Genomic DNA, 26,047 nt, shown 5'->3' on the forward strand with positions numbered 1-26,047 from the left:
GTGCGAGCCCCGCGTCAGGCTCTGTGCTGACTGCCAGCTCAGAGCCTGGAGCCTGTTTCAGTCTGTGACTCCCTCTCTCTCTGACCCTCCCCTGCTCACGCTGTCTCTCTCTCTCTCTCCTAGAAATAAATAAAATATTTAAAAAATATATATATATAGGAGCCTTCTTCATCCCTGATAACCAACATTTTCTTCTCTACCACTTTCCGATCAGTCTTACAGACGTGGCTTAGTTCCACCTTAAGACTCTTCCCTCCTGAGGGGCCATGCCAAGGTTAACCACAACCATTTATTAAGAATGGTTCCCAGGAGCGCCTGGGTGGCTCAGTCAGTTAAGAGTCCGACTTCAGCTCTGGTCATGATCTCACAGTTCATGAGTTCAAGCCCTGTGTCAGACTCTGTGCTCACAGCTCAGAGCTTGGAGCCTGCTTTGGATTCTGTGTCTCCCGCTCTCTGCCCTTCCTCCATCCGCACTCTGTCTCCGTCTCTCAAAAATTAATAAACATTAAAAAAAAGTAACGGTTCCCAAAATACAAACACTGTCTGTGACCTCTATGAAACTACTTTTGTGTGTGTGTGGCTGCCAGCCTACCCCTGCCTTCCTCACACGGATCTTTCCTGTGTCTTTATAATCCCTGTCTGGGACCTTCAAATGTTGAAAACTACCACCCCATGTGCTGACCACATGTCCCTTTGGAGACTTAAACAATCACTCCAAAATGAGGTGACTACAGGGTGTCCTTGAACTTCCCTGGGAGATCAGCAATTCTCTATGCACCATCTCTTTTTTAAATGTCTATTTATTTTTGAGAAAGAGAGAGCACACAAGCAAGGGAGGGGCAGAGGGAGAGGGAGACAGAGGATCCGAAGTGGGCTCTATGCTGAGAGCAGAGAGCCCAACGCGGGGCTTGAACTCACGAATGGTGAGATCATGACCTGAGCCGAATTCGGACGCTTAACCCACTGAGCCACCCAGGCATCCCTGTGCACCATGTCTTTACGAGAGCCATTTTACCCACCAAGGGAATTACACAACTAGAAAACAAAATTCCTCCTTAACCCTTGCAGAAGTAATAAGTGATACCACTTCTACCTTAGGAGCACAGTAAGTACATTTATTTATTTTTTTTAATGTTTTATTTATTTCTAGGAGAGAGAGAGAGAGACAGCGTGAGCAGGGGAGGGTCAGAGAGAGAGGGAGTCACAGACTGAAACAGGCTCCAGGCTCTGAGCTGGCAGTCAACACAGAGCCCGACGCGGGGCTCGAACCCACGAACTGCGAGATCATGACCTAAGTGAAAGTCGGACGCTTAACCGACCAAGCCACCCAGGCACCCCAGTAAGTACATTTAAACTCACTGGCTCAAGTCATTATGGAGAATGATGTAGCTCTTGACCTCCTTCCTAGTCAGGGTATACCCCACAGGTCAAACAGTCACTAAATTCAAGAAGGCTACTTGGCTTTCTAAGGTTGGTATGAAAGGCTTATGAAACATGTTCTCCTGGCCAGAATACAGGATCCTAGCTTTAAAGTATATTCCAAGGATTATTAATCCTTCTCCTGCTTATAATCTTACACCTTGCGGTTGGGCGTGCATCCTTCCCAGAGTCTTACATGCTACTATTCAGCCAGTCTTGACAAATGATTCAATAACAATAGACCTGAGAACAACTATGCCTCCAAATGACTTTGCATACAGAGGCCAGATCTGAACTGATACCTTTACCTGTGGAGACCAGATCTGGACTGAAAATCATATAGACCCGGGCGTTACTCACATCGCCTTGTTTCCAGACAGAGTTGTTTAAGGACAACCTTATGGTTATCTAGAACAAGAGGGGGTCTGGCAATGTTGAATGTTGAATTTTACCTGAGCCCTGAAAACAGCAACCGTTAGGAAATCAGCTCACCCTTTTGTATTCTTGGAAATAACTTATGGCAAAGAACACTTTGCCCCATCTGCTTTAGTTAAGACTTCCTGCCCCCCCCTTTTCTCATGACCCCCACCAACTACTGAGTTTACCTGTGACAAAGTCAAACACAGATCTTTCTCTTTTTGTTGAACCTGCTGAAAGGCCAAACACAGATCCTCCAGTTCCCTATTCTTTGTCTTGTGAATGATTAACTGAGATTGGCAGTCTGTCCCAATTAAACTAGCCAGACACAGAGATAAAACATTTTATTTTCAGTGGAGACTTCCCCTCAACGCAGAAACAACCCCAACTGTAAATCACCCTCCTATAACTTGTCTACCTCTCCCTATGAGAGTAAAAGGTAAAACCACCCTACTGAGGCAGTCTGATTTTCAGATCTGGCAGGGTGGGCTCTCCTGACTACCACAGCCTGAACAGAAATCAATCTCCTTCCTTGCTTGGTTTTGTCTCCAACAGTTAAAGGCTGTGAGCTGGCTGACAGGTCACATTGGAGGCAATCTCAACCTGTGTCCCCTGACTGCTAGGGGTCCTACTTAGAGGGCTCCACCCATTGTAAACACCATGCTCATCCGGGAGGGACATCCTGGAATTGTACTTTATGTGTGGAAGCCAGACATTAACTTGCCTCCCCCTCCCCCTCCAAAAATCATAGTGCCTTGCACGTTAGTGGTGATCATAAGTGCCCTGCAAGTGTTTCTGGTAGGGACGGGTGGTTCAGGGAGCCTTAAATGATTCTGGAGATCTCCCCAAAAGGAGGCTATACCCTTGGTTTGGTAGGAGGAGCTTCCTATAGGGATAAATGGCTTGGTATTTAGGTGTACACTGAGCGACGCTGTTCCTATAACAGGGATCATCCACAGAAAAGGTGGTTAAGAAATCTGTCCCTGATTTTAGCTGAGGTGATCAATCATACTACCTTGGCCCCGGAAAGCGTTCCAGTCAGCCTCAACTTACTGTCCAAGGTTGTCACAGATGATGAAATTGCCAAGGCAGAATGTGTGCAATTGCTAATACATGCTGTGGCACCGGGATTAGTGTCTCAGGCCAAGCGGAAGGGTTAATATAGAAACTTAAGGAGAAAAGCACCTGGCTTTGAAAGGTAAACCTTAAGGACTTGTAGGGTATGTTCAGCTGATTGAATCTGGAACCCTGGAAGTCACGGTTGAGCAAAATACCGTGACTCATTCTGCCACTTGGGGTCCCGTTGATAATAACTTCAGCTAAGTGCTGCATGAGGCAAACAACAGGTTTGGCCCTAGCCTCCCTCAGTCAGATTAATCAGAGTGGCCAATGGAAGAGCGTACTCATGAGGAAACCTGCAGAAGGCAAGCCAGTAGAGAAATAAGGGGTGGACATTGTTGGGAGATAGTTCTTCATGGGGCTCACACTTCTGCATGTCTTGTGAGCACAGGCACCGACTGACCTTTTGTTCTGGAGTATCGTTTCAAGGATTTTCTCACTGCAAACAGTCTTGGAATATACTTGTGCCCCACTCCAGAGCAAAGGGCAGGTTTGCTTACTACTCATTATAAAAGACTCGCGGGGGGCGGGGGGCGGGTGTGCCTGGTGGCTCAGTGGGTTAAGCGTCTGACTTCCGCTCAGGTCATGATCTCACATTTCAAGGGTTCGAGCCCTGCATTCGGCTCACTGCTGTCAGCGCAGAACCCACTGCAGATCCTCTATTCCCCTCTCTCTTTGCTTCTCCTCGGCTTGCGCACATGTGCACGCTCTCTTGCTCTCTCAAAAAATAAACATTAAAAAAAGATTCAGGGAATCAAAGTAACCCACTGTGTGTCCAAGTGTCACATGGCCTTTTTATGTCACCCTGTAGGAACTGGGACTTAGGGAACTGGCACAAATGTTAAGACACTGGCTACTACTGCCAAGGGTATTAAGTCCTCTTTCTCTAACCCAGAGACACAGGAACAAAATGCAATGGCATGGATGGAGCTACAGAGTAGGACACTAAGTAAAATAAGTCAGAAAAAGACAAATACCATATGACTTTTCTCCTATGTGGATTTTTTTTTTTAATTTAAGAAATAAAACAGATGAATGTAGAGGAAGCGTATTAAGTCCAATTTCTCTGACCCAGGAGTCTCCCGTCTTCTGCCAGCATCCAGGCCACTGTGGCAGGCTCACCTGTTAGCTTGCTTGAGCTGCCTTAAAAATCGGTATAATATTGGGGCGCCTGGGCGGCTCAGTCGGTTAAGTGTCCGACTCCGGCTCAGGTCATAATCTCACGGTTCATGAGTTCGAGCCCCATCGGGCTCTGGGCTGACAGCTCTCAAATAGAATTCAAAGAAAGCTTATAACAAATAAAAGAACTCTTGAAATAGCAGTATACAAATCTTGTCATTACTCATACTGGACAGTTAACAGACACTGTTTCAATAATTGGAATATTAGTTATGTTTTGGAAAGTTAATGTTATAATATTAACCACTGAAAGAACCAAAAAAAGAATTCAACCCTACCAAATTACTAGAAGGAACCTAAAACAAAGCAAAAATAGACCATGTAGTGAAAGATATTTTTAAAAGCAGCATTAAAATTAGAAGACGTCAGGGGCACCTGGGCAGCTCACTCAGTGAAGCATCTGAGTCTTGACTTCGGCTCAGATCATGATCTCACAGTTTGTGGGTTCGAGCCCCACGTCAGGTTCTGCGCTGACAGTGTGGTGCCTGCTTGGAATTTTCTCCCCCTCTCTCTCTCTCTGTCTCTATTTCTCTCAAAAATAAATAAATAAACATTTTTTGAAATTAGAAGACATATAAAATATACTTTTCATATATTGTATAGCAAAAATGCTATACAAAAACGATTCAGAGTGATAATAATAAAAAGGATGAGCAAAGGTGTATCAGGAAATGCCAGCAGAAAGGAAGCAAGGTCTCCATTTTAATATCAATCAGAGAAGAATTCTGGAAAAGTATGAAATAAGACAAAGGAAGGCAATTTATAAAGATAAAGGACTCAATTCAAAATGAAGAATTCTGGATGTCATTAATCAAAACCCATTGCGTCAGTGACAATCGCTACTGTGAGTTTGGGCAAGGACCTGAAGTGTGAAATGCTCAACTTTGATATTTTTTAAAATCAAGAATGGATGTTGAATTCTATCAAATCACTTTTCTCCAATGGAATGTTAATATGGTGAATTACCTAGGGGTTTCGTTAATATTGAACCATGTGCTCAGAATGAAAGCTTTTTTTAAGGAACTGCTAGATTCTGTTTGATAATATTTCATTTATAATTGCCCCGTCACTATGCACAAGCGAGACTGATCTGTAACGGGTGTTCCCTTTGTCTGGCTTCTGTACCAAAACATTAAACAGAAAGTATAAGAGACACTTGGGAAAGCAGGATTCTCGCAGGGATGTAGAGTATATAGGGGGAATGGAAGCTTAGAGCACAAGGAACGAAGAGTTGAGAGCTGGGAGGTTGGGTTAACTGAGACTCCTAGGTTGGGGAGTGGGGAGGGCGATAGGGGGAGACCCTTCCATCCCAGTTTGAGGAAGCAAGTCCCTGGCCAAAAACCCAACCAATAGGAGAGGACATTAAACATATACAAGTCAGAAGGCTTACAGGAATTGTTTATCTAGTGAAACATCTTGGCTGGAAGTGAATCAGGGATCAAGGGGAGATTTTTTGACATGAAAAATGTGATTGCACGTTATATGCTTTGGGAAGGTACCAGCACAGAAGAAGAAAGGTGATGATATAGGAAAGAGAGGAGGTACCTAAATGGGGGTGGTTGGGGGCTGGGAAGGGGTTCAGTGGAGAGCTCATTCCTTTTTAACAGGAAGGAAAGTTCATGGGCACAGGCAGGGAAGACGTAAAGGCATTCAACCCTATCACTTTCCCTCTACCTGCGAGTTTTGCTTTATCACATAAACTTTGAACTGTGCCACTTGAAGCTCACCTCTGTTATGGACTGGATGCTTGTGTCCCCCTAAAATTCCTATGTTGAAGCCCTGACCCCAATGAGATGGTATGCAGAGATGTGGCCTTCGGAAGGTAATGAATGCATGACCTTATGAGGATGGGGCCCTCACGATGAGATGAGACTGGGGCCTTCGTGTAACTGCCCTTATGGGAAGAAACACCAAAGAACTGCTGGCTCTCTGCAATGTCCCATCTTCGCGTGCACACAAAGAAGAGATCATGTGAAGAAAGTGAGATGATGGTTACCTACCAGCCAGGAACAAGGTCCTTAACCAGAACCCGACCCTGCTGGCATCAGAATCTCAGACTTCCAGCCTCCAGAATTGTGAGGGAAAAAAACTGTTGCGTAAGCCACTCAGTCTAAGGTATTTTGTTATGGCAGCTTGAGCTAAGTCATCCTCTATGTCTCTTGTAAGACTGTTTTCTATTTAAAACATATTCATGTAGAGGCGCCTGGGTGGCTCAGTCGGTTAAATATCTGACTTCCACTCAGGTCATGATCTCACAGTTCACGGCTTCGAGCCCCAGGCTGGGCTCTGTGCTGACAGCTCGGAGCCTGGAGCCTGCTTGGGGTGCTGTGTTTCTCTTTCTCTCTGCTCCTACCCTGCTCATGCTCTTTCTCTCTCAGTCTCTCAAAAATAAATAAATGTTAAAAAAGAATTTTTTAAATATTCATGTAAAATATTTTAATGTTTGCAGATATGATTTATTTTTGCTTTCTGCTTTTAATTTTTCATTTAATTCTCTGTGGTTGTAGAATATTATCACCTACATTATAGCAAAGCTTTACGTTATTTTGCTTCACGTGATCAAGGGTAGGTTAAAATGGCTAAGGGTAGAATTAACTACTTCTGCTAGTTTCAATTTTACATAGTTTGAAGATATATATCATTAGGTATAAGGGTGTTGATTATTTTTATATTTCTTAGTATTTAATAGTTTGAACCATTTACCTTTATCCCTTGTGATGTTTTTCACCTTCCATTCCCTCTGGTCTGATATTAAAAATGCAGCCCCAAGTTTTCACTGGTTCTTGTTTGCCAAGTATATCATTTTCTATTCCTTTATTTTTACACTTCCTTGGTCTTTTCATTTTAAGTGTAACTAGAGTTTATAAAATAATCCTTGACCTTGGGCAGTTTTTGCTTTTCTTTTCCATCCAGTACAAGAATCTCTTTCTTTTGTGATATAGTAATATCACATATTACATATCACATAGTAATATGTGATTACTATAACACTAGGACTGATTTCTGCTATTTATATAGTTCTTTTTGTTTCTTTTAATATCCTTGACAAATGAAATTTTGGCTGTTTTCTCATTTAATGCTCATTTGAAAATTACCCATTCTATTTTCATTTTTCTGCTCGCTTATTCCAGCATAAGACCATAGTTATATGCATGTTTCTCTAACTAGCTCTATCAATATCTGTATCTTTCTCCTAAATAAGAATAAATAAGGAGCACCTGGGTGGCTCAGTCAGTTGAGTGTCTGACTTTGGCTCAGGCCATGATCTCACAGTTCATGAGCTCAAGCTCCACATCGGGGCCCACTTCAGATCCACTGTCCACCTCTCTCTCTGCACCTCCCTCACTTATGCTTTCTCTCTCTCAAAAATAAACAAACATTAAAAAACAAAAGAAAAACAGTATTCTTTGTTTTTCCTTTTACTCGCTCTCCAACTACCTCTTGTATATATAATTATAATTTCAGGTCCAATTTGTGATAATACACCCTCATATATTTGCATTGTTATTTTTTCCTTTAGATAATAGAAACAAAAACTAATGTCAAAAATATATTTGAGGAAAATGTTAACACACTAATGGGAAACGCAAAGATTACTTAAAAAATATAGGCGACATAACTTATTTATTAGCAGGAAATCTGAATTGTCATAAAGAGACAAATGATTCCATCTTGAAATATAAATGTAATGCAAGCTCACTGACAACAGCAAGAAGATTTATTTTTAAATTTGGCAAGCTGATTATAAACTGTCTACAGAAATTAAAACAATCAAGAAAATAGTAAATTTCTGATAAAGAAGGGTAATCAGAGACTTAGTCCTACAATCTATTAGAATAAATTATAAATATAGAGGAATTAGGATCACAAAGATTATGACTATTATTAGATCAATGGAACAGAATAAGGTCCATAAATATACCCAGAGTTATACATTAGAAGGTATATATACACTAATGTAGTATTGTATGCTGGTGGTGAAAATATAGGTTATTCGATAAATGGTGTTGGGACAGATCAGTAGGCATCTTGAAGAAAATGAAAATGGATCTCAACCTTGGGGCACCTGGGTAGCTCAGACAGTTAAGCGTCTAACATTAGATGAAGTCATGATCTCACGGTTCACGGGTTTGAGCCTCCCATCAGGCTCTGTGCTGACAGCTAGCTCAGAGCCTGGAGCCTGCTTCAGATTCTGTGTCTCCCTCTCCCTCTGCTTCTCCTCTGCTCACACTTTGTCTTTCTCTATCTCTCTCAAAAATAAACATTAAAAAAAATGGATCCCTACCTAAGGCTATAAAATAGCCACCAAAAATCTAGACTGTCAGAAGGCAAAGAAGGGCAGATACCATATGTTTGCACGTATAGGAGGATTAGGAGGAGCTTAATGGAGGACCATGGGGGAGAAGAAGGGGAAAAACAGTGGGGGGGGGAGGGACAGAGGCAAGCCATGAGAGACTCTTGACTGCTGAGAACAAACTGAGGGCTGATGGGGGGTCAGGGGAGAGGGGAAGAGGGGAGATGGGCATGGAGGAGGGCACCTGTGGGGATGAGCACTGGGTGTTACATGGAAACCAACTTGACAATAAACTATTAAAAAAAAGAAAGAAATAAAAAGCAATCTAGACTGTCAGAGAAGTAGAGGTAAAAACTAAAAACATCAAAATACTAAAAAACAACAAAACAAAACAACAAAACAAAACAGGAGTTTTTTTTTTTTTTTTTCCAAGCACAGCTGAGCATTGGGGAAGGTATTTCTAGTTACGATACAAAACCTGAAGGACATAAAAGATTCATAAACACAATTATGTGAAATAAATGCATGGATAAAACACCAAAATTTTCATTTAAGAGACACATGAGGACAAATATTTGGGTCCCCTATAACAGACAGAGTTACTCTCCTTAAGATACAAATAGCAACAACCTAGGGGTGCCTGGGTGGCTCAGTCGCTTAAGGGTCCAACTCTTGATTTTGGCTCAGGTCATGATCTCATGGTTGTGAGATCGAGCCCTGCATCAAGTTCTAGGCTGACAAAAAGGAGCCTGCTTGGGATTCTCTCTCTCTCCCTCTCTCTCTGCCTCTCCCCTGCTCATACTTTCTCAAAATAAATGTTTTTTTAAAAAATAGCAACAACCTAATAGAAAAATGGGCAAAGAAAATGTAAAAATAGCACAGGAAAAATAATATAAATGGCTCTTTTAACACAGTCAAATATATTTAACCTTGGCCATACTAAGAGAAATGCAAATTAAATCCATATGGAGGTATCATATTTTCACCTAATGTGCCAAAAAGAAAAAACAAATATGAAAAGACCCTGTGTTCCACTGGGAATGGTAAAAACAGGCACTCTTCTGTAACTGCTAAAACCCACAAGGAAGGCCAAAATGCTGGGGCGCCTGGGTGGCTCAGTCAGCTGAGCACTGGACTCTTGATTTCAGTTCAGGTCATGATCTGAATGTCATGGGCTCAAGCTGAGCTCTGCGCTGAGTGTGGAGCCTGCTTAAGATTCTCTCTCCCTCTCCCTCCCTCTCTCCCTCCCTCCCCCTCTTTCTCTCTCTCTCAAAAGTGTTTGCTTTCTAGTTTGACAAACTCACCATATGCCCCTGTCCAATACAGATTTGTTTGGTCTGCCTTAAACTTTATGCAAATTGAAATAACACAAATTCGTTTGTGTCTGGCTTCTTTTACTCAATATTGTGTTCACCTTATTTAACCAGTCTACTGTTAATGGACATTTAAGTTATTTCTAGGTTCTGGCTGTTACAAGTAACGCTACAATGAGCATTTATACACGTGTCCTGGTACATCAGCCAAGGGCTTCTGTTGCACCTTTTCCTGGGAGAACTGTTTCGTCAGATGAGCTACACATGCTTGGAGGAAGAAGGCTAAAATGTTTTCCAAAGAGACTGTGCCAATTCACAGCCCCACGAGCGGCAGAGAACTGAAGATGGGAGCTAATCTATCAACAGCTGTATGCGCTGACATGAGCATATGAGCCACTGGTATGGCTACTTACACACTCAACACTTGTCATTGTCAGTCTTCTTAATCTTAGCCGTCCTGGTGAAAGTGTAGTGGTATTAACACTGTGGTTGAAACTGCATTTCCCTGATGACTAATGAGATTGAGTCCCATCTCAGGTGTTTATTAGCTATTTGGATATCTTCTTTGGTTACATGTCTGTTCAAATAAAGCCTCTGAACTACTGGGGAGTCTGCTTTTTCTTATTATTTTGTTGTTCCTTATGTATTTTGGGTAGAAGTCCTGTCTTGTCTATGTCTTCTCCCACCCTGCAGCTTGTGATCTTCTTCTTAATGGAAGGGATTATTGTAAAAGTCAGGGTAGTAGTTATCTTTAGGAGTAGGGGGATTCTGGAATGCTGAGTAAGGATACTGTCTAGGCCTACATAGTGGAAAATCACTGAGCTATACATGTGTGTTTGGTACACTTTACTGTATGTATGTATGATGTATTTTACAATAAAAAATTTTAAATATAGACTTAAGCTATGACCCATTAACTCCACCCCTATGTATATAGTTAAGAGATGGGGTATTCATGTACATGAGGAGACATGATAAACAATGTTCATGGCAGCATTGTTTGTAATTCATATTATATTTCACCAAAAGCCTTAAAATTAACAAAACTGATATGAATTTGTTTAGTGGGCCACCATTTGTGAAATAAAAGGATTAAGTAAGAACGTGTTCTCTACTGCTTCTGTACATAAAAATCCCTAATCATGCAGAGAAAACTAACTAAATTGGTTAAAATATATTAGAACTAAGCTGAGAGGAGAAAGATGGTAAGAGAATTTAGACTGCATACTTTTACATTTTTAAACTTTATATAGTTTAATGTTTTTAACTTTTGAGCCATGTGTCTATAACATTATTCAAAAAAAATTAAAGTAAAAACTTACTAATCTCCCTAGAGTGGTAAGACGTTATACCCATAGAGCAAAAACAATATGCTATTATAAAATTCTGAAAACAGAGGGCATCTGGGTCGCTCAGTTGGTTGAGCATCGACTTTTGATTTCAGCTTAGGTTCTGATCCCAGGATCATGGGATTGAGCCCTGTGTTGGACTCCACACTGAGCGTGGAGCTTGCTTAAGATTCTCTCTCTCTCCCTGCCTTTCTCCCTTGCTCTCTCTTTCTCTCTCTCTCAAGTTAAAAAAATTCTGAAAATAAAAAGAGCTATACGAAATAAAAATATAAGTTTTAATGAGCAACACAAAAGAAGAACTGGAAGATATTAAAAAAACTACTAGGAAAGAGAACAAAAGAAAAAGAAATGAAAATCAGAACAAAGAATTTTTAAAAATGGAGCATCCACAACCAAATAACAGTTTTTTTAAGCTAAGAAAAATGTGTGTGTGAGTAGAAAAGGACTAGACTGGAAACTAGGCTTTTAAAATTCTGCTCAACTGGGGCACCTGGGTGGTTCAGTTGGTTAAGCGTCCGACTTCAGCTCAGGTCATGATCTCACGGTTTGTGGGTTCAAGCCCTGCATCAGGCTCTGTGCTGACAGCTCGGAGCCTGGAGCCTGCTTCGGATTCTGTGTCTCCCTCTCTATGCCTCAGTTTCCCCTTCTATAAAATGGGAATAACAATGGCACCTACTTCTGAAGGTTGTTGTGAAGATGAGTTAGTATATGTTGTATGCATATAACACTGCTGGCACATAGTAAACATGAGAGGGAGTAAACATGGCACATATAAAACACTCCTGTTTTATAATTGTCATTATGATTATTACCTAATATGTTTGAATATGCGGAGTGATTTAAACAACTGTGAAGAATCTGGATTTGAATCATTGATATGTATTTAGTAAAGCAAAGAAATGACTAAATCAGAAAATTATTAACTCCAGGGAAAAGAAAGAATTGTGCTGAAACAGTAATCACGGCGTGCACACTATGTAACTCAACTCTAAACAGTCATAGTAATAAACACTTATGATGAACCTTATCAAAACAATATTTAGAGGTGAATGTTTATGTTGCTGCGGGTGTATGGAAAAGCGAAGTCTCCACCTTCCATAACAGAAAGTCAACAGGTAATTTAAGCCAAAACGTAAAAAAAAAATTGAATGCATTGAAAAGATCAAGAATGTTTGCCTACAGGGAGGTGGAATCTGGTAGAAACAAAGAAAGAAAGAGCCATTTCTAAAAGACTACTTAGACCTGGGTGGCTCAGTTTGTTAAGCGACCAACCAGCTCAGGTCATGATCTCGCGGTTCGTGGGTTCGAGCCCCGCATCAGGCCCTGTGCTGACAGCTCAGAGCCTGGAGCCTGCTTCAGGTTCTGTGTCTCCCTCTCTTTCTGGCCCTCCCCTGCTCGTGCTCTGACTGCCTCTCTTTCTCTATAAGACATAAACATTCGGGGCATCTTGGTGGCTCAGTCGGTTAAGCATCTGACTTCAGCTCAGGTCATGACCTCATGGGGTTTGTAAGTTTGAGCTCTACCTTGGGCTCTCTGCTGTCAGTGCACAGCCTGCTTCAGCTTCTGTCTCTCTCTCCCTCTGCCCCTCCCCTACTCATGCTCAGGTGCTCAATCTCTCTCTCTCTCTCAAAAATAAACAAACATATAAAAAAATAAAAAGAGCTTGTTCCTGAAAGGAAGGGTATTCTGGAGCCAACCCGCTGGGATTAAAGGGGGAATCAAAGTCCAGAGAAAAACTAAAAAATCCAGGTCATTATAGTAACTGTACTGGGTTATAATGGAAGAAAACAAATTTAAAAACATGTGTTAAGTAGGGGCTCCTGGATGGCTCAGTTGGTTAAGCTTCCAACTTCAGCTCAGGTCATTATCCTGTGGTTTGTGGGTTCAAGTCCCACATCAGGCTCTGTGCTGACAGAGCCTGGAGCCTGCTTCAGATTCTGTGTCTCCCTCTCTCTGTGCCCCTCACCCACTCACACTCTGTCTTTCTCTCTCTCAAAAATAAATAAAAATTAAGAAAAGAAAAGAAAAATAAAATAAACACTAAAAATATAAAATAAAATACGACTTACAGAAACATTTGGCACATTTTACCACTTATAAATAGAACTGAAAACTAATTTCAAATTTCAAATTACACAGTAGCAAAAATTATTCACAAAAATATACAAGAACCATAGAGGGTCATGAAATTTAATATCAAAAAAAACCTTAAAAAACCATAAGCTATGAAACTAGAAATCAAGTAGAAAAACTCTGGAGAGAACACAAACACATGGAGGCTACACAACATGCTACTAAGCCACAAACAGGTCAACCAAGAAATCAAAGAGGAAATCAAAAAATACATACAGACAGATGAAAATGAAAACACAATGGTCCAAAATCTTTGGGACTCAGCAAAAGCAGTTCTTTTTTTATTAATTTTTTTATTTTTATTTTTGAGAGAGAGAGAGAGAGACAGAGTGTAAGCAACGGAGGGGCAGAGAGAGAGAGGGATACATAGAATCTGAAGCAGACTCTAGGCTCTGAGCTGTCAGCACAGAGCCCAATGTGGGGCTTGAACCCACAAACCACAAGATCATGACCTGAGGCGAAGTCACAAGTTCAATCGACTGAGCCACCCAGGCACCCCTGCAAAAGCAGTTCTAAGAGGGAAGTTTATAGAGATACAGGCCTATTTCAAGAAGCAAGAAAAATCTCAAATAAACAACCTAACCTTACATGTAAAGGAGCTAGAGAAAGAAGAACAAAGCCCAAAGCTAGGGAAGAAAGGAAATAATAAATATGAGACCTAAAATAAATGAGACAAAGACAAAAACACAACAACAACAGAAACAATTAATGAAACCAAGAGCTGGTTCTTTGAAAAGATCAACAAAATTGATAAACCTTGAACCAGACTCAGCAAGAATAAAGAATACTCAAATAAATAAACTCAGAAATGAAAAAGGAGAAATAACAAGTACATCACAGAAATACCAAGTATCATAAGAGAATATTATGAAAAAGTATATGCCAACAAATTGGACAACCTAGAAGAAATAGATACATTCGTAGAAGCATATAATCTCCCAAAATTGAATCCAGAAGAAACAGAAAATTTGAACAGACTGATGATCAGCAATGAAACTGAATCAGTAATCAAAAACCTCCCAACAGAATAAAGTCCAGGACCAGATGGTTTCACAGGTGAAATGTTTAAAAAAGAATTACTACCTATTCTTCTCAAACTTCTCCAAAAAATAGAAGAGAAAAGAAAACTTCCAAATTCATCCTATAAGGCCAGCATTTCCCTGATAGCAAAACCAGACAAGGGCACTACAAAAAAGAAAAGTACAGGCCAATATTTCTGATGAACATAGATGCAAAAATCCTCAACAAAATATTAGCGAATGGAATCCAACAATACATTAAAATCCCAACCCATAAGCAAGTGAAATTTATTCCATACATCACATTAACAAAAGAAAAACTATATGATCATTTCAATAAATGCAGGAAAAGCATTTGACAAGATACAATATTCTATTTATAATAAAAACTCTCAATAAAGTGGGTTTAGAGGGAACATGCTTCAACATAATAAAGACCATACATGAAAAACCCACACTACATCATAGTTAATGGTAAGAAACTGAAAGCTTTTCCTCTAAGGTCAGGAACAAGACAGGGATGTCCACTCTTACCACTTTTATTCAACATAGTACTGGAAGTCCTAACCACAGCAATCAGACAAGAAAAAGAAATAAAAGGCAGCCATATTAGTAAAGAAGAAGCAAAATATCACTACTTGCAGATGACATGATACTCTATATAGAAAACTCTAAAGACTTCACCAAAAAACCATTAGAACTGAAAAATAAATTCAGTAAAGTTGCAGAATACAAAATCCATATGTAGAAATCTATTGCATTTCTATGCACTAATAATGAAGTGGCAGAAAGAGAAATTGAGAGAACACTCCCATTTACAATTATACCAAAAAAGAATAAAACACCTAGGAAAAAATTTTACCGTGGTGAAAGGTCTGTACTCTGAAAACTATAAAACACTGATCTAAAAAAAATTTGAAAATAACACAAACAGGGGCGCCGGGTGGCTCAGAGGGAGGGCTAAGCGTCTGACTCTTATTTTGGCTCAGGTCATGACCTCACAGTTTCATGAGTTCAAGCCCCACGTCTGGCTCTGTGCTGGCAGCCTGGAGCCTTCTTGGGATTCTCTCTCATCCTCTCTCTCTCTATGCCCCTTTCCCATTCATGCTGTCTCTGTATCTCTCAAATAAATAAGTAAATTTAAAAAAATTTTTAAAAAGAAAATGACACAAACAAAAGGAAAGATACACTCAGCTCATGGTTTGGGAGAATTAATATTGTTAAAATGTCCATATTACCCAAAGTGACCTACAGATTCAATGCAATCCCTATCAAAACAGCAACAGTTTCCACAGAACTAGAACACGTAATCTGAAAATTTGTACAGAACCACAAAAGACACCAAATAGTCAAAACATCCTTGAGAAAGAAAAACAAAGCTGAAAGTATCACAATCCCAGATTTCAAGATATATTACAAAGCTGTAATAGTTAAAACAATATAGTCCTGGCATAAAAACTGGCATATAGATCAATGGAACAGAAGAGAGAGCCGAGAAATAAACCCACGTGTATATGGTCAACTGGTCTATAACAGAGGGAGGCAAGAATATAGAATAGTGAAAAAGACTGTCTTTTTTAGGAAATGGTACTGGGAAAACTGGACAGCTACATGCAAAAGAATGGAAATGGGCCACTTTCTTACAACATATACAAAATAAACTCAAAATGAATTAAAAACCTAAATGTGAGACCTGAAACCATAAAACTTCTAAAAGAAAACACAGGCACTAATCCATACTTGTGGATATGTTTCCTGAGGCAAGAGAAACAAAAGCAAAAAATATTACTGGACTATACCAAAATAAGAAGGTTTTGCCCAGCAAAGGAAACCATCAACAAAACAAGAAGGCAACCTAGTGAATAGGAGAGGATACTTGCAAATATATATCCAATTAGGTGTTAATATTCAAAATATATAAAGGACTTATATAATTCAAATATATTCAAAAATTCAAAAAAACTCCAAATAATCTGATTAAAAGCTAGGCAGAGGACCTAAATAGACATTTTTCTTTTCAAAAAAGACATACAGATACCAAACAGGCACATGAAAAGATGCTCAACATCACTAATCATCAGGAACGTGCAAATCTAAACCACAATGAGATGTCACCTCACACCAGTCAGAGTAGCTAGAATCAAGTAATAAGTGTTGGTGATGATGTGGAGAAAAGGGAACCCTTGTGTACTATCGGTAGGAATGTAAGTGGGTACAACCACTTTGGAAGACAGTATGGAGGTTACTCAAAAAATTAAAAATAGAATTACTATATGATCCAATGATTCCACTATTGCGAATTTACCCAAAGACAATGAAAATACTTATTCAAAAATGATATAGGCACCTCTGTTTATTGCAGCATTATTTATAATAGTCAAGATAAGGAAGCAACCCAAGTGTCCATCAATAGATGGATAAAAAAGATGTGGTACGCGTGCGTGCGCGCGCGCGCGCGCACACACACACACACACACACACCATACACAATGGAATTTTACTCATCCATAAAAAAAAGAACGAAATCTTGGTGCACCTAGCTGTCTCAGTCAGTGGCGTGGGTGACTCTTGATCTCGGGGCTGTGGGTTTGAGCCCCACACTGGGTGTGGAGATTAGTTAAAAATAAAATCTTTTTAAAAAAAGAACGAAATCCCACCACTTATGACAACATGAATGGACCTAGAGGCGATTACGCTAAGTGAAATAAGTCAGAGAAAGTCAAATACCATAGGATTTCACTTATCTGTGGAATCTGAAGAACAAAACAAAACAAAAAAACCAAAAAACCAAAAAAAGGTTTTTAAAGATGGAGAACAAACTGGTGGTTGCCAGAGGAGAGGTCAATGGGGGAATGAGCAAAATAGATAAGGGGTGTAAGAGGTACAAACTTCCAGATATAAAATAAATTAAGTCACAGGGATGAAAAGTAGAGCATAGGGAATGGAGTCAGTAATACTGTAATAACACTGGTGACAGATGGTGAGTACACTTATTGTGGTATTTAGTAACGTATAAAACTTTCCAATCAATATGTTGTGCATCTGAAACTAATAGAACATATGTTAATTATAGCTCAATTTAAAAAATCCATAAGCTAAGATAAATAAAGCAGCAATAGACAAGAGAAGGAAATTCACACAAGGGAAAGGAATGACCAATAAAAATTCCCTCATTATTGCTGCTTGGTTAAAAAACAAGTCATACAAATTAAAATGAGATACGATCTTTCATTCTGGATGAATTCCTGCCCCTGCCACCTCTTCCTCCTCACCTCACACAAGTTGTCACATCTCCCCACAGCCAGAGCCAGAGATGGCCCGGGAGAGGTCTGGTTGGCTGGCATGTTCCCGCTGGGCCGCAGCCTTCCAGCTCTCTTGCTGATGCTCCTCCCAGAGAGCCAGAAGCCAGGTGCGGTCCGTGGGCTCAAACAGAGCTGCTGGGGCCAGAAGGAAGTTTCTGCGGCCCCCGCTATGGGATCTGGCCCATGGGCTCAACAGAGACTCCAAGAAACCTGGAAAGACAAGTGTCCACATAGTCAGTCATTCAGCAATCACCCCAAAAACCCTTCCTGGAGGCACCCAAGTACAGTTCCTGGCAATGGATACCGTAGAGCAGACAAGGTTCCGTCACTGCCGATTCTGGTTATTCATCAAAACGGAACATGAGCAAGATCATGAGATTTAGATTAAAATTGATAAAGGCTTACATTCTAGCTCTGCCAACTTTTAGCTACGAGAGTATAAAAATGTTTCTTCATTTTCTCTCTCTCAAAAATATTTTTATTTTTTATTTTTTTTAATGTTTTATTTATTTCTAGGAGAGAGAGAGAGACAGCATGAGCAGGGGAGGGTCAGAGAGAGAGGGAGTCACAGACTGAAACAGGCTCCAGGCTCTGAGCTGGCAGTCAGCACAGAGCCCAACGCAGGGCTCGAACCCACGAACCGTGAGATCATGACCTAAGCGAAAGTCGGACGCTTAACCGACTAAGCCACCCAGGCGCCCCTCAAAAATATTTTTAAAAAATTAAAAGGGGCACCTGGGTGGTTCAGGGGGTTGAGCGTCTGACTTCAGCTCAGGTTATGATCTCCCGGTTTGTGAGTTCGAACCCTGCGTTGGGCTAGCTTACTGCTGTCAGCGCGGAGCCTGCTTCAGATCCTCTGTTCTCTCTCTGCCCCTCCTCTACTTGAACTCTCTCAAAAATAAACATGTTAGAAAAAGGCTTCTTCATTTTCTTTTCAAAATGAGTCAAAACTATTTCCCTCAAGAGGCTGTGAAAATTAAATGAGGTGCCGTACATAAGGCACTTCGCACCAGGCTGGCCCAAGTAAACATTTAATTCAAATTAGCAAGCACTGTGATTACAAGGAATCGTGGAATATGCAAAAGCAGGTACCTCACTGAATCTGCACAACAATTTTGTCACCTACATGTTGCCAAAAGCATGATCATTTCATTTTATGCACACAGAAACGGGCTTTGTTTCTGTCTACCTGGCTTCAAAGTTCACATTCTCAACACTATAACACAGTACCTTTTGTGTGGTCAGCTTAAAATAAACATGGTTCTGTTTAACGGATGTTGAAAACATGGCTGTGGTTTGGAATTTAAAAAAGGAAAGTTTCTTAAAACAGAAGAGATATTCCATAAGGAAAAATATTAATAGCCTGGGACTGCAATGTTTTAATTACTTCAAAATATTCAGAGGTAAAACTGTTTCCCCTGTTACAGGGTCTAGAGGGGCGAGAGTGTCTCTGTGCCTATCCTAAGGAACAATTGTATTCTGATCAACTAACAGAAGCATACTGCTAGGTATGGCAGGGAAAGTATCCTTTATAAAATGAAGAGGAACACAAGTAAGAAAGACAACAAAAATAAGAAACGGGATAAAGAGGAAACAAGAAAGTAAATAAGGAGTAAAATAAAAGGCATAATCAGGTTGAATTTTAAACACATAAACATGACGTTATACCAAAGAAAGAGAGACTATGCTTTCTTTTCTTATGTTCATTAACTTTTACAAAATTCCATCAAATAATGTGGCCAGGAGGGAAATCTTGTAGATATTTTCATGCTGGGAATTGACAGGCTACATTGTCTGATCATAGTATAAGATGTTCAATATAGGAGCGCCTGGGTGGCTCAGTTGGTGAAGTGTCCAACTTCAGCTCAGGTCATGATCTCACAGTTTGTGAGCTAGAGCCCCACATCGGGCTCTGGGCTGACAGCTCAGAGCCTGGAGCCTGCTTCAGATGCTGTGTCTTCCTCTCTCTCTAGCCCTCCTCCCCGACTCTCAAAAATAAATAAACGTTAAAAAAATTTTTTTTAAAGATGTTCAATATCATTAGTCATTAGGGAAATGCAAGGCAAAACAAAAATATTCTATTCATTAGGAAACCACTTCACATCATCAGAATGGCTAAATGAATGGGGGGGGGAAGACTAGTAACAGGCATTGGTGAAATGTGAATCAATTGAATCATATATTGCTAGTAGAATTCTAAAATGGCTGGGGCGCCTGGGTGGCTTAGTCGGTTAAGCGTCCGACTTTCGCTTAGGTCATGATCTCGCGGTTCGTGGGTTCGAGCCCCGCGTCGGGCTCTGTGCTGACTGCCAGCTCGGAGCCTGAAGCCTGTTTCAGTCTGTGACTCTCTCTCTCTCTCTGACCCTCCCCTGCTCATGCTGTCTATCTCTCTCTCTCTCTCCTAGAAATAAATAAAAAATATTTAAAAAAAAAATAAAATAAAATGGTATAGCCACTCTGAAAAACAGTTTGGCAGTTCCTTAAAATGTTACCCATAGAGTCACCATATGATCCAGCAATCCCTCTCCTAGGTACCTAGCCAAAAGAAATGGAAACACATGTCTGCTCTAAAACTTATATACACAACTATTCACAGCAGTATTATTCACAGTAGCCAAAAAGTGGAAACCACATAAATGTCCATCATCTGAAAATGGATAAACAAAGTTTAGGAAAGCCATACAATGGAATATTATGTGGCAATAAAAAGTATTAATACATGCTACAACAAGAATAAACCATGAAATCACTATCTTACTTGAAAGAAGTCACTCACAAAAGACCACAGATTTTATGATTCCATTTATGTAAAATATTCAGACTAAGCAAATACATAGACACAGAAATTTGATTACTAGTTGCCTAGGCCGGGAGTGCAGGGTGGCCTGAATGGTGAATATCTGCTAATGTGTACCAGGTTTCTTTCTAGAGTATTGAAAACGCTCTAAAATTAGACTGTGATAATGATTTCACGACTGTGAATGCACTAAAAACCACTGAAATGTATACTTTAAATGGATGAATTTTATGGTACTGGAACATATCTATTTTGTATATCTAAATAAATCTGATTATTTTTTTAATTTTTAAAATTAATTTACTTAAAAATAATTTTTAAATAAATCTGTTTTCAAAGAAAAGGAAGACTTTCCTAAATAACCCAGGGTAAGTGGGAAGTCAATATAGAAGCCACACAATTTTTACCAGAAGTCATGGTACACACTCAAGTTATATAGAGTGAAATTTACACTTTTAAATGGCTTGTTTTTAATTAAAAATAAATATAACAAAAAAGAACTATGTATTCAGCCCAAAACATTAGAATTAGAAAAAACAAAACTAGGCAAAGCCCCTCCCCCAATAAAGTAGTTGTTAATAAAAATAAAATCTTAAGTAATTCAAATAAATATAACAGGGGGTTTAAAAGGAAACAAACAGCTAGTGCTTTGAAATGACCAATGTCAGAGATAACCCCCTAGCAAATCAGATAAAGGAGAATAGCTTAAAACATATAATAGATACAGATAGATATATAAATATAGATATAGATGTAGGTATATAAATATAAATAGATATTGATATAGGCATAGATATAGACATCTTGCCCAGATAGGGCAGTATTTCAAAATTATTATTGTGGGATATACATAACTGTATAGCAACATATTTTCATATTGATGTAAAACAGGTGCTTCCCTAGCAAAGTGAAAATTAACAAAGTTAATACAGGGAAAAAACAAAAGAGAACAATAAATGTCTAAGAGACCAGGGTGGGAAAAATGACATAATACAACAAATACAATAGTAAGACTCTGAGATGTAGAAAGGAAAGGCACATAGCCCATGGATCTCAGGGCCTGAGGAACAACACAGTGGTGAATTCCCCAGATTTCTTTTTCCTCCCATAGATCACAAACAGGGCACTGGAGAAGCTTATAACTCAGAACTGTCAACAGGTACAGACAAAAAAGCTCTGAGAAAAGCCCACTTCCCTTAATCAAAGGACCAAGAAAAGGGTGGTCTAACTAAACATATTCATCCCACTCCAGCCACATAACTAACAGAATATACATTCTCTTCAAGCACCTATGCAATATTCTCCAAGACCTACCACACTCAGGGTCATAAAACAAACCTCATTAAATTGAAATCATACAGTATATGTTCTCTAATATCATCAAACTAGAAATTAATAACAGAAAGATAACAGGAAAGTGTCCTAACACTTGGAAATTAAACAATTTCTATATAATCCATGGATCAAGGGAAATTAAAAAGTAATGAATGAAAATAAAAATACAACATATCATAATTTTTTAGATGCACATAAAGCAGTGTTGAGACAGAAGTTTATAGTAGTAAATGTTTATATTAGAAAAGAATTAAGGTGGGGCACCTAGGTGGCTCAGCCAGTTGGGAATCCAACTTCAGCTCAGGTCATGATCTCATGGTTCGTGGGTTCGAGCCCCATGTCAGGCTCTGTGCTGACAGCTCAGAGCCTGAAGCCTGCTTCTGACTTTGTGTCTCCCTCTCTCTCTGCCCCTCCCACACTCACACTCTATCTCTTAAAAATGAATACACGTTAAAAAAAATTTTTAAAGAAAAGAATTAAGGCTTTAAATCAATACTTTAAGCTCTCATCTCAAGAAACTAGAAAAAGAACAAAGAAAACTCAAAGAAAGCAAATGGAAGTAATAAATATAAGAGCCTAAATCAATAAAGTTAAAAGCACTTACCAAATTGTTGAATCACTCTATAGTACACCTGAAATAAACAATAATAGTTGAGAAAAGAATATATCTGTATGTAAATACAGAAAGAAAGAAATTGTAAACAGAAAAATAATAAAGAATAATCAATAAAACCTAAAGCTGGTTCTTTGAAAAGGCTGATAAATTTGGTAATCCTCTAGTAAGACTGAAAAAGAGAAGGAGAAAGAACATACAAATTACCAATATCAGACCTGAAACAGAAGATGTAACTGTAGATGCTGTATCCTTTAAACTTTGGAAAGTGAGGGAAGACCACAAACAACTGGATGAAAATTCAATAAATTCAATGATTTGGATGAAATAATCCAATTCTCCACAAAACGCAAACTCCCACAACTCACCCACGATTAAATAGAGAGTCTGAAAAACAATAATCTGAATAGTCCTATAACTACTGTAGAAGTTGAAGCCAAAATCAAACAGCTTCCAAAAGGAAATGTCCAAGCCCAGATGGTTTCACTGGAGAATTCTACCAAACATTTAAAGGAAAATTAGCATAACTCTACACAGTCTCTTCCAGAAAATACAAGAGGAAAGAATACTTCCCAGCTCATTCTATGAGGCCAGTATTACCCTAATTCTAAAACCAGACAAAGACAGAACAAAAGAAACAAAAACTATAGACCAATATCTTTCATAAACTGAGTCGCAAAAAATCCTCAGGAAAAAAAAGCATTAGCTAATCAATTCCTGCAACATATTAAAAGAACTATACACCACAACCAAGTGAGATTTATTCCAGGAATGTAAGGCTAGTTCAACATTCAGAAATCAATCAGTGCATTCTCCCATATTAACAGGCTAAAGAAAAATCACAAGATCATATACATTCATACAGTATTAACAAATTTTAACACCCATTCATGATAAAAACTGACAGACACATAGATCAATGGAACGGAATAAAGAACCTAAAAACAGCCCCACACAAGTATGGCCAATTTATTTTTGACAAAGGTGTAAAACAAGTCAAGGAAGGAAGGCTAGTCTTCAACAAATGGTGCTTGAGTAACTGGACATCCAAAGAGATGAGCTTCAATCTAAGTCTCACACTTTATAATAAACTCACAATGCATCATGGACAGCAGGAAGGAGAAATGCACCAATCACCATCACACCAGAGAGTTCCTCTCTCCTTTCTCAGTAACAGGAGAAAAGGACAACAAACAGTGCAAATTTTGTATGACACGGTTGACAACTAAACAACTAAATATTATTTCTGACTAAAATATGGAACATTTATAAAAAGTACGGCCTAGACCATGAGTCTCCTCCTATTTCAAGGAGTGAGCTTCACGTAGACCGCTAAGGTTAGACATCTATTAAAAAGATAAACTTTTGGAAACTAAAAATGGACTTCTAAGTAACTCATGGGCAGAAGGAAAATCAACTCTTCGGGAACACTTAGAACATAATGCACCAAACCTTGTGGGTCTTGGAGTGAAGTTCGGGATCTTAACGTTGACAGAAGAGGAAAATAATGATCGAATCATCCAACTACAGTTAGACAACCGATTCTACCACTGACCACACAGAATTCCTCAACACTCACCCTCCCTGGAGACCCATCACCTCCACATCCCTCCGACACAGTGCAATGAGATCCTCCCGACAACTATTGAACCACTGCTGAGAACCGTAGCTGCTTCCGGTCACCACCCCTAGCACCGCCCCTTCTCAGGGTTTGGGGCGAGGAACGAAGGGGGCGTGGTTCTGCACACGCGCAAAACCACATTCGAAGCCGCTGTCAGCCCAGAGTCAACATGGGGACGTTACGGAGTCGGTGATTTGGCGCATTCAGTGCCGCTCGGCCGTGTTGTCAGGCGGGGAACATGGCCGCGCCCAAGTCGCGCTTCCCTGTGGGGTGCGCCATGTTGGAGGAGTGACCATTCCGTACTGAGGGTGGGGCAGCCTCTAAACTCACACAGCAGAGCCCTGGAGCTGTCTCACACGGTGGCGCGGAGCATGGGTGAGAACGTTCTTCCGGGCGGTCTTCCTGAAGGAGGGGGTCTTTGCATCTGTACTCTGGATCTGTGCACTAATGTTCAGAGAAGTTGAAATGCCTCTGGAAAGACGCAGATGTGCCAGTGGCTGTTCTCTCCTGGCCGATACCACAGGATGAGAAGGGGGAGAAGTCAGACTGGTTTACAGACCCCTCCTGGAACATACCATGAAAAAAGAAGGGGAGGAAATTGGGGATGTGCAAGCCCTCCTAGGATATAGCACTGGCGGAGAAAGGGGAGAAGTCAGTGTTAGACTCTCCTCCGCTGTGGGGGTCTGAATGGTCCCATAGTCTACATTATCTCCCACTCTGGCAACCTCAGATAAAATAAAATATGTACCAATAATACACTTTCAGATTTGTCCTTAATCTAAAGCAATATGGTAGTAAAAGCATCTTTAGGGAACCATTATTTTTATTTCCACATAAAATAAAATCGCATAGTGATAATCCCTTTGAAAATGTAGCGTTAAGACAAAACTGATTCTACCCTTTAGCCAGTTTGCTGCCTCTAATATTACTTATCATACAAAAATTCTGGAGATGCCTATACCCTTCTAGGAGATGTCACTGAGGCAGAAAGAAATCCTGTTGCCATTTATCTAGGAATGCATACTTTTCCTTCAAAACCAAGTTCAGATATCTCCTCCTCCAGGGAATCATCCTGACGGAGGTAGAAGGCTCTGTACCCGGCTGAAGGCCTTCCTGAATCATCAGGTGAGGAAGATGCTTTGAGGGGACCTGACACATTCTCAGGTATGGACTTGCTGGATGCTCTCAGTCCAGTCACATCCCCTCTGGGTCTCAGTTTAACAATCTGGAATGTAAGGGTGTCCTACTCAGCCTAAGACCATCTGGGACTGATTTGTGGTCTGACAGATCCAGCAATCAATGAGGAGACCACCCACCAGAGGAACCATGGAGTATCTCACTAATTAAAGGAAAAGATAGAATTCTAGGATTCTGAGGACTGGTGAAGTTCAGATGAAATATAAATGAAGCAGTGTTTTGGTAACATTAAATAATGCTGAACAGTATGCGAACTGCAAACTGAACCGAGTCCTGTTATTTTGGAAACAATGAAATTCAGATAGATGTAGAATGTTGTGTCTAGGTACCCCTTAGCTCTGTTCAGGTTTGAAAATCTTGGCTGCATTTTTGTGTCTAAGTTACTTAGAGTCTCCAGCAAGAGTAGGATGTTTCATTCATACTGATACCGGTCTGAATGGCAGTTTTTTGATAGTCTATGATTGTAGAGAAGGAAGTTTCCTGGTAACTAAGAAAGCAGCAGTCACTCAAAATAGAGCTCTGTGTGGCATTACAGCTGCAGTCCTTGGGAGAAATAATGTTTCCTGTTAACTTTGCATCTGAGTTTATCTGTGATTGTTCTCCCAGCCTGATGAATGGCCGGGTAGATTTTTATAGTCTGAGCTAATTTTTGCTTTCTTAGAGGGTAGGACTCTCCAATTACTCCAAATCTTCTATAAGCCCGGTCTGAGAGTTTATTGAATGAATAGACGAAGAAGAAATTGAATCAATGGTAGCATGTCTGGCATGCAGACACTTCTATATAGAATTCCAAGGGGTGCCTGGGTGGCTCAGTTGGTTGAGCGTCCGACTTCTGCTCAGGTCATGGTCTCACGGTTCATGAATTCGAGCCCCGCGTCGGGCTCTGTGCTGACAGCTCAGAGTCTGGAGCCTGCTTCTGATTCTGTGTCTCCCTCTCTCT

The 26,047-nt window shown here is 40.0% G+C and overlaps 1 protein-coding gene across 1 annotated transcript in view; it reads right to left on the minus strand.

The window, feature by feature from the left end:
* The window catches only part of ZNF81 (zinc finger protein 81), an 87,006-nt gene extending 63,081 nt beyond the window's left edge, over positions 1-23,925 (minus strand). Inside the window, exons 1-2 of the mRNA XM_039225035.1 lie at positions 23,869-23,925; positions 17,515-17,754 (exon numbers count right to left, since the gene is read on the minus strand). Of these exons, the coding sequence (XP_039080966.1) occupies positions 17,515-17,586 (72 nt within the window). The 5' untranslated portion in view covers positions 17,587-17,754; positions 23,869-23,925. The remainder of the gene's footprint in view (positions 1-17,514; positions 17,755-23,868) is intronic.
* Positions 23,926-26,047: the final 2,122 nt, after the last annotated feature.

The sequence above is a fragment of the Hyaena hyaena genome, unplaced genomic scaffold (genome assembly GCF_003009895.1).
Source record: "Hyaena hyaena isolate Hyena2069 unplaced genomic scaffold, ASM300989v1 scaffold_1876, whole genome shotgun sequence".
Taxonomy (NCBI): domain Eukaryota; kingdom Metazoa; phylum Chordata; class Mammalia; order Carnivora; family Hyaenidae; genus Hyaena; species Hyaena hyaena.